At 38.4% G+C, this 12,953-nt stretch overlaps 2 protein-coding genes across 4 annotated transcripts in view; both read left to right on the top strand.

Moving 5' to 3' along the window:
* The window catches only part of msrb1a (methionine sulfoxide reductase B1a), a 5,165-nt gene extending 2,925 nt beyond the window's left edge, over positions 1 to 2,240 (top strand). Inside the window, exons 2-5 of the mRNA XM_055153074.1 lie at positions 5 to 19; positions 665 to 807; positions 1,373 to 1,487; positions 1,628 to 2,240. Of these exons, the coding sequence (XP_055009049.1) occupies positions 5 to 19; positions 665 to 807; positions 1,373 to 1,487; positions 1,628 to 1,704 (350 nt within the window). The 3' untranslated portion in view covers positions 1,705 to 2,240. The remainder of the gene's footprint in view (positions 1 to 4; positions 20 to 664; positions 808 to 1,372; positions 1,488 to 1,627) is intronic.
* A 93-nt stretch (positions 2,241 to 2,333) lies between these two features.
* LOC129408575 (methionine-R-sulfoxide reductase B1-A-like) lies at positions 2,334 to 8,471 on the top strand. Of its 3 annotated transcripts, none has more exons than XR_008632015.1 (4): positions 2,335 to 2,480; positions 7,634 to 7,776; positions 8,015 to 8,129; positions 8,256 to 8,471. XR_008632015.1 is itself a non-coding variant. In XM_055152356.1 (3 exons), exons 1-3 carry the CDS (start codon positions 2,417 to 2,419, stop codon positions 8,093 to 8,095), a joined length of 288 nt encoding a protein of 95 aa, XP_055008331.1. In that variant the 5' UTR covers positions 2,334 to 2,416; the 3' UTR covers positions 8,096 to 8,129. The 3 variants fall into 3 exon arrangements, 1 of the variants encoding a protein (XP_055008331.1); XR_008632016.1 differs by lacking the exon at positions 2,335 to 2,480 and adding an exon at positions 5,462 to 5,675; XM_055152356.1 differs by lacking the exon at positions 8,256 to 8,471 and having other exon boundaries at positions 2,334 to 2,480.
* Positions 8,472 to 12,953: the final 4,482 nt, after the last annotated feature.

Raw genomic sequence — 12,953 nt, 5'->3', positions numbered from 1 at the left:
AAAGACCACTTCAAGCCTGGTAAATGAATATACCTCTCTATATATTCACGATTAGCTTTTATCTCAAGCTAATCCTCACCAAACATGGTGGTACATGAAGCGCAAGCTAACTTTACGTTTGCTTTAATGATACAAACTAACGCAACTGTTTGGGCGCAGGATGAACAACTTTCTACAATTTTATACCTATAACAAAAAGCATAATTTGAATATATTTTATATTTTTTTCTACAGACAGGTGTTGAAAACTTGCACTTGTGCTAAAACACTCAAAGCAATGCGTCTGGCTTATGTAATGCGATTGTGATGTCCTTATTAAACATAAATAAATAACACTTTTGTAAAAACCTAGTCCTTAAAACCTACGAACTAACTATCTGACGCACAGACAGCATGAAATGCCCATAATAAACTTACATATATATATATATATATATATATATATATATATATATATATATATATATATATATATATATATATATATATATATATATATATATGTATAAAAAAACAAAAAAAAAAACACCAGTACTATTGCCAAGTATTCATTAAATACAACCTACAAGTAAATTAAATGCTTTCTAAATAGAAAGTTTATGCTACTTGATAATGGCTTATCTGTGCCACTCAAGGATAGTGCTTTGTTGTTGTTTTTCTTTAGGTATTTATGTCTGCTCAAAGTGTGACCACCAGCTGTTTTCGAGTCGATCCAAGTATGAACACTCCTCTCCTTGGCCTGCATTTACAGAGACTATTCATGAGGATAGTGTGTCCAAGCACAAGGAAAGACCTGGGGCATACAAGGTAGTCAGACTCTAGTGACTTTTATATTTTGTAATCAAATCTATTCTGCAGTAGCCATTCCGAAAAGCTGTATCAGCTGTGTCAGTATGAGTCATTTATAGTATATGTGTAGCAATTTCAAGATCCTCCTGATCACCTACAAAGCTCTCCACAACCAGGCCCCTCCATACCTCACAGACCTCAGAGGTTGTGGCAGGTGGTGGAGGCCCTGCCACCTCCGATCATCTTACTCTAACTTCCTCACTCCCACCATTAAATCAAAGCACTGAACATGGGGGGGCTAAGTCTTTGTCATGGCTGCCCCCACCCTCTTGAACTCTCTCCCCCTTCATATGAGAAAATCAGACTCACGAAACACCTTCAAAAAACTGCTCAAAACACACCTTTTCCTCAGAGCCTACAGCCCCCACACATGACTGTTCCTCATTAGTGTCTGTCCTGTCCTTGTTTTAGTGTTACTTTATCGTGAAGCATCTTTGTTACCTAGAAACATGCTATATAAATTGTATATATTATTATTATTATTATTATTTGGTTCTTTTATTCTGGAATACTTTTTCTGCAGGTGGTATGTGGGAAATGTGGAAACGGGCTTGGTCATGAGTTTGTAAATGATGGGCCATCTAAAGGACTCTCGCGTTTCTGAATATTCAGCAGCTCACTGAAGTTCGTCCCTAAAGGTAAGAACATATTAAGACATTAAAACTGTTGAATAATCCCATCTCTGCATAAGTGCCATGTATTAATATGTATATATACATTCTAGACAAGGTAGATGAACAATAAGGTGACTTAATGTCTGCTGCTGGATCTGTTGAAGTTACTCAGCTGCTGGGGATGTGGACATTGTATGACGAGATCTGGTACAAAGCCTTCTCCAGGACACTAGAGCTCTGAAGAACTGTGACCTCATCTCACAGCATGAAACACATGACTCCGGGTTTCTCTATGCAGATTTAAATACAGATGTCATTCAGTTGAGTGGTAAGCATTCAATAATGTTGCTATAATATTTCCTTTTTATACCACAACAATCAGGAAATATCTTTTTATTAAGAAAACACAACATTTTATAAGGCACAACAAGGTCAACAAGAAATAATGTAAAGATGCATTATGTTAATTACTGAATGTGCCTTTGCATTATGTTAATTACATTGCTTTTACCTTGTAATGTTCATGTAAATGTATTAATCTTTGTTGACACAAGAAGGTGATGTCACCAGGCCAAGTTGACCTTGCTCACAGTCAGAATGTGGGTGTTTTTTGCATTAAGAACACCTTTACTTGGATAATACAACATCTCCATGGAGACAAGCAGGTGGTGGATTCCCAACAAAAAATTTACATAGTGCAGCTTTAAGATAGAAGTAATGATTGTCAGACAAGAATACCTCCCATGTGCAAAACTGAAATAAATATTTTAATGTTAATGGGTTTTGTTTTTGTTCTTAATATCTTATCCGTAACATGACATAAAATTAATCTATTAAATGCTGCCCTCACGTGGAAGTAATGAGAAAAACGTCACATTACACAAGGCTGTGGCTGTTATGCCACACAGCTGAATGCTGCAGGTTATTTCTAGCTTAAACGGTGGGGGAAAAACATGGACGAAATGTCCTACTGCTCTTTTTCTGGAGGAGAGGAATATACAAACCATTTCCAACCAGGTGAGTATTATGATTTTGGAAAAAAAAAAAAAAAAAGGGCCTTGTACATAATGCAATTGCGAGGATGAAACATGAAATAGTACTCATGTCTGGTATTTTCACAGTGGGAAGAAAGTACAATATCTGTAAATAGTGATTCAAGTAAATGTATTAGGTCATAATACATTACGTCAACGTAATCCTTGTGACAGGCCTGCCCTACACTCATAGCTAGAGGCTGTGGGGCTTCTGTCATCTCGTTTTTAGTTGGTAAGATTTTGCATTATTTGGATCATAGATGAGCCTAAATGTTTCAAATGTAATGCATAGGCTTCCAAAGAATATCAAATGTATTATGCAGAGTCTAGTCTCAGGTCTGATCTGATTCTGGTCTAGTTCCTGTTTTGTCCAGTTCATTAAGTTTACTAAGTTACACATTCCAAGACCAGACTCTGAAAAGTCAAGATTTTCAACAATGATGGTGCATGGTTAGAAAAGTTAATACAATTTAAGTTTTGGACATTTGATTTTTTTATTTGATTTAATCAGATTTTATATTCAAAATCAAATGACTCAAACTCGCACTCGGGGAAAAAAAAAAAAAAAACTGATCGGGACATCCCTAATAATAATCTTCCTTTCTTTCTCTCTTCTTCTTCTTTTCTATCAATGTGTTCATCTCCATCCTTCTCTCTCTCACTCCCTGTTCCTCTCTCACATGCAATAAACTCTCTATATCTTTCCCACCCTCGCTCTCACCCTCTCTCTGCCTCTACCTTTCTCTCTCACTTCTTCTCTCTCTCTGTCTCTTTCTTTTCGCTACATCTTTCTAGGTGAAAAACCCAAAAGGGCTGATATTAACACCTCCACCTTATGAATAGCCTACATTAAATTTGAACATTACGGCTGTGCACTAATGTCCACTAATGCAAAGAAAAAGTCCCTAGGAAATAAATAAATACTGACCCCTAAAAATGATTGTTCCATTTATAATATACTGAACGATAATTGGATATAGTAATTATCGTGACAGGCCTATGTATAATTAAACTTTTTTTTTTTCATTCACTGTTTAATCCCAAACTGGTTCTATTTTAGACATTATTATGCCTGGATGGGACAGATATATAGTTTTTGTGTTTCATTCAGCAATTCACTCCAAAAAAATCTTCTAATTCCTAGGGGTGAATTTTAAAAGTGCCAAATTATTTGAGTGTTTTATATCTGTCCCATGAAAACATAATAAATTAGGAATCCAATTTAAGAATTTAGTGAATTTAGGTATTCAGGCAGGTGACAGGTGCTGACAGGGGAGGGGGTTAGGGGCACATGGGCCCCCCCCTAATAATTTATATTAGAGGCGGGCCCATGTGAGGTTTATTTTCCCAGGACCCTAAAATTCAGTCAGCGGGCCTGGTTTGGGGTAAGGTTGGGGTGGTGTTGGGGGTGAGGTTAGGGGTGGGGATCGGGGTGGGGTTAGGGGAGGGAGGGGGTGAAGGTGGTCCTACTGTTAAATTAGTAGACTGGCCCAGACAGCAGATAGGAGCTGAGAGGACCTTTGCATATTCATTTGCTCCTAAAGATCCCACTCAGTCCTGAACGCGCTCGTGCTGTCTTAGTATTGTCCAAGAAGGAGCAGATTTGGATGGTTAGATGCTTCTTCACCAAGGTCTGGAAAAATTCCCTGTTCCTGTCTGAGAACAACGCAGACACAGCCAGAGTCTCTTTTAGCAGGCTTTTAGCAGCTGCTTTCCCCATATTCTTTAGATCTTTGACTCTGAGCTCGCTGTTCTCAGGTATCTTAGTGTCGTTCTCCATGTTTTGGAGTCTTCGCACAAGCGCCACCTGTTGGTCATCATCAGGAAGGTGCTTGAGTTTAGGAACCAGTTTTTGTTGTTGTTTTTTTTTTTTTTAATCATTGGTCTTATCATAGTGTGTGTAGCTTCGGGGCAGGTTTTTACATTGGACCCCGTACTTGTCTCACATGCTTCTGATGTTGGCACCTCTGTTGTATTGTCTGGTATGACAGAGTCCCCTGTTAAAGCCTCACAGGGTGTAGACACATCCAGAGATACTTGTTGTTGGGCAGCAGGAGACTGGTGCACTAGGGCCCACTGCTGGACTCACAGACTCGACGTCCATTGGAGCTGATGCCGGTGTCTCAGGTTCAGTGATCACTAGTGGCTCTTCTGCTGAACAAGTAGGACTTGTGGTGTCATCTGCGTGATCCACGGCTTTAAACCAGATCTTAAGACTACTGCCAACCTCTGGAGGAAGACAGAACACCTCAATGATCTGGGCCACAGTGGGCACCTTATTTTCAGCAGTAATAATGGGGTAAGGTTGGGGGTGGTGTTGGTGTCAGACAGCTCTGGTGCTGGGTGGTCCTCTGGTATCAGGAGTGGCAGAGGTCCCTCTGTGCTCAGGACTGGCCTGGGTCTCTCTGGGGTCCTCAGTTTTTGAGCTACCAGGAGTGGCCAGGGTTCCCCTGTTCCCCTGGACTCGTCCCGGAATCTTTGGGACCTGGTTTGGCATAAGTCTCTTGGTGAACTGACTTGATCCAGGATTTTGTGGGATGTTGATCGGTCTGGCTTCCTGCCCTGGCATGGAATGAAAATGGACTGGCCTGGCTTCCTGCGCTGGTCTGGGGCAAACTTTGAATAGCCTGGGTTCGTCAACTGGTCTGGGTGTCTGGGCCGGTCTACGTTCCTGTGCTCATCTGGGACGAACTTGGAATGGCCTGGGTTCCTCGACTAACCTGCATGTCTGGGCTGGTCTACATTCCTGGTCTGGTCTGGGACGAACTAGGAATGACCTGGGTTCCGTGACTGTCCTGGGATGAACTTGGAATGACCCGAATTCCTGAGCTGGTCTTGTTTCCCGGACTAGTCTTGGTTCTGAAGCTGTCCTGGGATGAACCTGAACTGGTCTGTGGTCCTGGTTTGGTCTACGTGCTTGTGAGTTGGACTGGTCTGAACGTGGCCTGGCCGGGCCTTTTGCTGCCTCCTGCTGTTGAGTCTTGAATTTCCGCTGCTGTTCTTCAACATGCTGCCTGAACATCTCCTCCTCGTGTGGTTGCAGTTGAGGATTGTGACGTTCCGTTAGCTCTTTGAAGCCCATCAGCTGCAGCATTTTCTCTGCTGCCAGGAACTTTGACTTTTGTTTGCTCTGACCCTGAGCCTGGCACGACACTGAACCCACTCTCACCTCTGTCGTGTACGTATAATCAAGGAAGGTCTGAACATTAACCATCTCAAACTCTGCCGGTTTTTGCCTCCTCGACATGAGGAGGGCACTGACAGGATTCTTCTTAGAAAAGTAATACAGTAGTTGCTTATATAAACCCCAACATTGGAATTTTCTGCCATTCTCCGTCTGCACTCCGAGAGAGAGGCCACATTTCACCGTCCGAAGCTAAGCTAACAGATAAGAGCTAATAGCGTTTGTTTTTCAGCAGAACCTGAACTCAACGATCCTCAAGTTGTTGTTTTTTTTGTTTTTTTAATTAATACTTCCCAGATACAAACAAACAGGCACCATACAAAGATCACATCTAAACCTAGTAAGAAAAAAAGAACACATCACAGTTGTGAAGAAAAATCTAAACAAAAATATATTCACGAACGAACCATGGGGGCAAATTCTAAAGCATATAATCAAAGGAACAAACTGACACCATTCAAAAAAGATACAAGAAACCCGGCTTCTCTTTTTCCAATCAAGTTCAGTGAGTCAACAAAAATTCTTAGGTCATTACTAAAGTACGTTATATTTGGTTTTAACTTAAAACATCGACATTTGTGAATAAAAAAATGTACCTAAGATTAATAAATTATTAATTCCAAATTCCTTCCTTTTATCTTCTCTTAATACACCAAATTTAATTTATTTTCTTGTTAGGGGCGCAAATTTAATTCCCCTGGACTGAAGCAACGAATGAAAATCAAACCAAAATTGTTGTACCAAATTACATGAAAAGAAAAAATGTTCCAAGTCTTCTTCCCCTGTATCACATAACACACATTTACCTGTTTCGAATTTGAATTTTTGTTTTAGAAATTCATTGGTTGGATAAATATTATTCAAAATTTTAAATTGTATCTCCTTTACTTTAGGGGGAACTGGAAAGGAAAGATATTTAGTTCTGATTCTTTTAATATCTTTCCTTTCAAAGTTCCTTTTAAGAATATAATCTCTTTTAACTGGCTTGGGAAAGGAATCGTTTAGTAAGGAGCATCTCAAAAATGTGTTATTGCACTTTGAATCACAAAATTCAACCCCTTCAATGCAAAGTTGTCTCAGTCCAGGAGAACTACTAGAGTACAGCATATCCGGCCCAGCCATAGTTCTAATCTGTAATGGGATAGCTTTTATAACTTGATTATATTTTCTTTTGGTACACTGAATTTAAAATTTCTGACAGAAATCAGAATGTTGTAAAATAAGTCCATTATCATCCAAGAAGTGAGCTACAGCCCATATTCCTTTAGCGTACCATTCTTTGATGAAAATAGATATTCTGTTAACCAATATGTACCTGTTATTCCACACTGGGCTATTATGAGGAGTAAAATTATGCTTTAAAATTAATTTCCAGTAAAGGAGGACCTGTTGGTGAAAATTTGAAAGTTTCACTGGTAATTTGTTTAACTCAAAATCACATTTTAAGAAAAAGTTGACACCACCAATCTTACTGAAGATTAGATTGGGGATGTAAAACCAAATAGAGTGACCATTATTTAAAAAGAGCTTCAGCCATTTGAGTTTTAAAACTCCATTCATAATGTCAAAATTTACTGCATTTCCACCTCCCTCCGCATATGATTTGATTATGTCATCTTTTCCAATGTAATGACATTTATTCTTCCAAATGAAGTTAAAATGAATGCTATTGATTAATTTGATCATCCTGTTTGAAATGGGGAGGGAGTATGCTGGGTAAATTAATCGAGAGAGACTATCTATTTTGGTCAATAGTATCCTACCAAAAATTGTTATATCTCTTTGTAGCCATCTATTTAAAGTACATTTTTAAAAAGAAAAAAAAAATTTGAAAAAGAAAAAAAAAACTTAGTTTAACTTAGTTAAAAGTAACTGGATGAAACATCTGATTTGTCATTTAAAGTTATTGTTTATTTGTTGAGGTTTTTACTGCATCTGTTTTTCTATTTGAGGCATATACGTGTGTGCGGACTGTGGCCATGAGTTGTTCTCCAGCAGCTCAAAGTTTCAGCACTCCTCTCCTTGGCCAGCTTTCTGTCAGACCATTCATCCAGACAGTGTGTCCAAACATCCTGAAGCATGGGGACCTTTAAAGGTGAATTATTTGTGATTGAAAGTCATATTAATATGGATACTGTATAATTCCTGGAGTTGAGGTTATCAAAAATTAAAATAGAAAAAATATAGACATATAGCTCAGAGTATGGGCTTTGTAACAGTGAAAACACTGTAGAAAATGATAAAAATGTATTTCCTCATGAAACATTTTTTGCCTCTTAATTAAATTCATGTGGATAAGACAATGCAAATAATCACATGAGTTTGATTCTTAGGTTTGCTGTGGAAAGTGTGGCAATGGTTTGGGTCATGAGTTCTTGTATGATGGCCCAAAAGAAGGACTGTCACGTTTCTGAATCTTCAGCAGTTCACTCAAGTTCATCCCCAAAGGTAAACCAGTCATGATTTTTGTTTTCTTTTTCTTCTTTATTATTTTCTTTTTCTTCTTTATTATTTCTCTTTATTCTTAATACTGTGCTTTGTAATCACACATCTATCCTGCTCCTACATCAACAGAAAATGAAAAGCAGCAGAAACTAAATTTGTAGAATGGGCCTGTTGCCAGTTGCCTATTTTGTGGTCAGTAAATGAAATGTTTTGGGACAAAGTCTTTCCAAGGAGCACCAAGACACTGATGTAAAGTGGCCTCAACATGCAGCAACACATGTGAGCTCAGACAAGTGAACTGAAGGTACATTAAATCACCTGTCTAATTAAAAATGAGATGCTTAATTGTGTTTCTGGTTGGTCTTCTCTTATTGCAATGACATGGTTTTGTCAGTAGATGACGCTATATGCCCACATGACATATAGACCCCACTTGGCCTTTCTTTACATTTAAGGAACCTTTGAATAACAATGGTACATACATTAAAAATTACTGATTGGGACCTTTTGTTGGATCAAAAACAACAGACCTTTAAAACTTTGTCTCTGATTAATATATACTGTAATAATAGTTCATCACCTCACAGCGTAAATAAGTCCGTCTTCCCAAAATGTTTATTCCACCATTGTCCACATAGTGTATAGCTGTGGCTGCTGTCCCTGTCTTCGGCTCAGACCAGTGCAGTGGAGGAATGCTAAACAAAGCGGGGACATGGGGGAGCGTTGAAGAGCTAAAGTGCAGCTCAAGCGTCTGGGGCGAGCAGGTGTTGAGCTTTCAAAGGCTAAAACATCAGAGAAGTGGATGAAAGCTGCTGTGCCCACCAAATTAGTTTAACAAGATGTCCGTTGATGCTGATGGCATATTTAGGCTAGAACCACAAGGGTGTTACTCACAGTTGATCAGTATAGTGTACATCAAGAAAAAATCTTAAAATAATTGAATTGGCCACACAGTCCCAATATCACTATAATAGAAATTGTGTTCAAAGGAAATAACTAAATTTTACCTTGAAGTCTTTCTTTATTTTAAGTTTTTTATATAATGGATTCAATTGTTTTGTTTTGTCTATTGCTTGTGACAGACAGAGAGACAGACAGACGTGTGCAGTTTAAAGACCAGCAGCACATTGGCCCAGTTCCCATCATGGTTCCCATACCACCAGACACTAGCTTCCATTTCCATAATTGCACAGTTTTATCTCATCTGTTGCATAGCCTGGCAAAGATAGCATACAGATGCTGCCTTTTGGGGCAAAATCATTCAAGGAATTTTGTGGTGGAAGAGTAAAGCCTTCAACAGACAGAGAGAAAATATTATGATGATGATAAACCAGATGTAAGAAAGATAGGCAGGAAAAGGAAATAGGCCTAAATCCTTAAGTATAATTGCTTTGTGCTATCTGTGAGAACACTCTTCTCACTTGGCATCTGTGCACAGCTGTAAGGCCAAGAGGAAACAAACAGGAAGGAGGAAGTGGTAATCCTCTGATCACATCACGGGGCAGACATGGATCATGCTCTCTTCGTCTCTTCTCCTGACCTCTGGGGCTCATCCATAATTACATTAAACCACTTGGAAGACTTCCTTGTTCACTCTGGCCAAGCCTAGAGGTTCAAATAAACATATGCCTGCCGCCCTGAGTCATGCAAAGACATCTTGTTTTAATTGTAACCTGCTCTTTTTCTTATGGGCACTGCACCTGCTTCTGTTTTGAGACACAAAATAAAAGTGATTCATTCTGTGGCCACACGTATTATGTCCTCCAACATCTGTCATCCAGTGCCTATGGCTTCACGCACACGCACACGCACACACACGGAGGTAGACTTCAACAAACTTTCTTGATCCACAAGGGAAATTATTATGTGTAGCTCACACATTACAATATAATATAATAACAGTGAGCAAAATATAACTGGTAATAAATAAAATTGCAAAAAACAGCAAGTGTCAAACTAAGTAAAAAAACAAAACAAACACTCACAAACACACACACACACACAAAATAAATCCGTCATCAGGATCTAATATCAATTATAAGCAAGTTGACATGCATGGTAAAAGACTTGCAAAGCACATTCTACATTTTATTCACATTAGATTTATTTTTAAAATCTGTATAATACTATTTGTATTTTAGATTGCATGTGTCTGAACTATGGGATTGTATGTGATAATCCCATACATAATGGGATGCTTGTACAGAGCACATGTTTCAGTTGTGTTTACAATGTGTGAGCCAAAGTCCTGTCTTAACATCAGACTATTGAGTGAAAGCATAAACAAGAAGTTTATACATCACAGAGGAATGCAACTTTCCTGCAGTTCAAAAGGAATTTTTTGGAAAGTAGTGGCCCACCAGGTTGTGTGTATTGTAGTAATTCTGTCAGGACAACGATGGAAAAGGCCAAATAAGAAGATTTCCCCCAGATTTTAAAAGAGACCCTGCAGTGAACCATCCAGTGTAGTGATTTACAGAAAGGATAAACAGATATTAAATGCATGTCTCTGAAGGAACTCATGTTATAAACACTAAAGCTTGTAAAGGAGTAAGTAATACAAATGAAGATAAAGGGATTTACCATTTAAAAACATAGTTTGAGTTGAAAAGTGTTGATAGACTGAACAGTATTTGGTGTATTATTATGAATGGCCACATTTGTGTTGTAGTATTTATTATCAATATCTTGTAGTACTGATTGAGTATAATTGAAGTCAGAGCAGATAATAGCCACTACAGTCTTTGAGAAGAAAGCAGAAAACCTTGTAAGCACAGATCTTCCACAAATATGTCAACAGTTACAATATGTGCGGGATCACTGTAACTGAAACTTTATCCCGATGCCAGCTGAATCCAGAAAGCATCCTTCCAAATCCCAGGCATGAGGGCTCCCAAGTGAAAATAAACAATACACGAGTTTCAAAGCAGTGGTTCATCTGCCGTGGCTTCTTATTGTTGGCCTAATCACATGATCGCATTCCAGTTTGGAGCTCCACCTGCTTCAATAGCACCGTCTCTCTGAACATGTAAGGTATGTTTTTCTATAGGACTCTGTGATGTGCTGCGGGATCTGGTGCCCAGAGACAGCTCAGCCACTTGGACGGAGAGCAAACACTAAGGTGTGTGGCACTGGCATTGTTCACATCACAGGGAGAGAGGAGAGATTAGAGATAACATGGTCAAAACGTACATGAATCAGGAACAACATCAAGGCCACCTGCTTATTTGGGCCACACTGCCTACTTCATGATCACCCGCATGGCCTCTTAAAAAAAACTCTTCATTCTGAAACCTTTGAATGTAGAATACCTTCATCCTAATACAGGGGCTTGTCTTATGTATCAGACCCTAAAGTCCACTCTTTGTTCACATCCCAGCACATTTGATCATTTTTTGATCATTTATTTCACAGATCCTTCAATGAGCTTACATTTATATTTGCAGTTACTACAAAGTGAGAACACAAAAACTGTTCAGCCCAGCCTAACACATGTACAGTAGCCATACATTAAATCTGTACTAAAAAAAAAAAAAAGTCTTAACTTCCCATATTTCTTACATACAGTCCTGAGTATGATACCCAGCCGCACTGCAATTTGTGGCAGCTTATCTTCAACCAAAGGATGCACATGTTAAAAAAAAAAATCTTAAAAGATTCCTTTTTCCTCTAGATCTTTGCCATTTCATTATGATATCTTTTTACATATCCTTCATACAGAACCAAGGGACCCCCCATAAGCCTCAGATGGGTGGTCTTAATAGTCCAAATTGCACCTTTGGTTGTACTGATTGCTAACCTCAGTGCAGAAACAGGCCTCAATAATTAGAAGCCAATCAGAAACCTGTAATCTACTTCATTTTACAAAGGTGTTCTAACTTTAGCCTTTTCCACTGCCACCCATGTTACATGTACAGACCTATGTGTTTATCTTTGTAAACTCTAATTAGTTACATAGTATGTCTTTGCATCTGAGTGTGTTTGTGTCATCATATCTGCTTTTATATACAGCAGGGGAATTCCACCAACTTTAGTAGATTTTTGTCATACAGTAAGCTACTGGTGTCTAGTATTCAAAAAGTGATTTCTTGATTTAGTTACTGCTTTATTTTTTTGTATTGCCATATATATATATATTTATGATATCTTAATATAAAAAAGAAAAAAAAAAACACGACATTTGCAAAGAATCTATCAGTCAATCTAAGCTGTTACACTAGAAGTGGATGCTGGTTTTGAAAAAAAAAAAGAAAAAAAAAATCCATATTAAAAAGAAAATTAAAGGTGGTGTTATGCCACTAAGGTAGGCCTGCCCGATATTCTTCAACGATGGCTTTCAAGGTTCAAACTTATTTCAACTAAAAACAGTTGAGCAACAGTAAAAACATCAATGGAAACATGCTGCATTTTTTCACCTCATTCATCTTGTTCTTGTGACCTATTTTCAACCTGGTGGGTCAAATATTCAGTACACTCTTGTCCCCTTTGGCCAAAACAACAACAAGAGCCCTTGCTGATGGTTTGCTTGTTTGAATCACAGTTGATTTTACATTCTTGGGAAATTCAGACGGACCCCACGGGGAAAAGCAGCTCATCTCATGTTTCAATAACAAAAAGTATAGTGTATAAATGAGTGGCTGTAAAGGTTTTATATCATGCATTTTTGCAGCTTTTTAAAATATTTTAGACGCCTTAGAATTTTGTGTATAATAGATGATAAAAAATATGTCTCTAACATTCACCCCACAAGAGCCAAACTGCTGTAGTCTGTGTAATATTTGTGCTGTTTATGTTTAGTGAACCTATGTGTTTGTATCAGTGAATACT

Source organism: Boleophthalmus pectinirostris, unplaced genomic scaffold (genome assembly GCF_026225935.1).
Source record: "Boleophthalmus pectinirostris isolate CB_2022bp ecotype Guang Dong unplaced genomic scaffold, ASM2622593v1 HiC_scaffold_17, whole genome shotgun sequence".
Lineage (NCBI taxonomy): Eukaryota > Metazoa > Chordata > Actinopteri > Gobiiformes > Gobiidae > Boleophthalmus > Boleophthalmus pectinirostris.
Note: the sequence above shows the minus strand (reverse complement) of the source record. Positions and strands in the feature narration are given on the sequence as shown.

What these genes read in the sequence shown, in the direction of transcription:
- LOC129408575 (XM_055152356.1), top strand. Translation starts at nt 2,417, where the DNA reads ATGGACGAAATGTCCTACTGCTCTTTTTCTGGAGGAGAGGAATATACA. An exon ending in TACAAACCATTTCCAACCAG is followed by an intron (nt 2,481 to 7,633) that starts GTGAGTATTATG and finishes TTTCTATTTGAG; the next exon opens with GCATATACGTGTGTGCGGAC. An exon ending in AAGCATGGGGACCTTTAAAG is followed by an intron (nt 7,777 to 8,014) that starts GTGAATTATTTG and finishes TTTGATTCTTAG; the next exon opens with GTTTGCTGTGGAAAGTGTGG.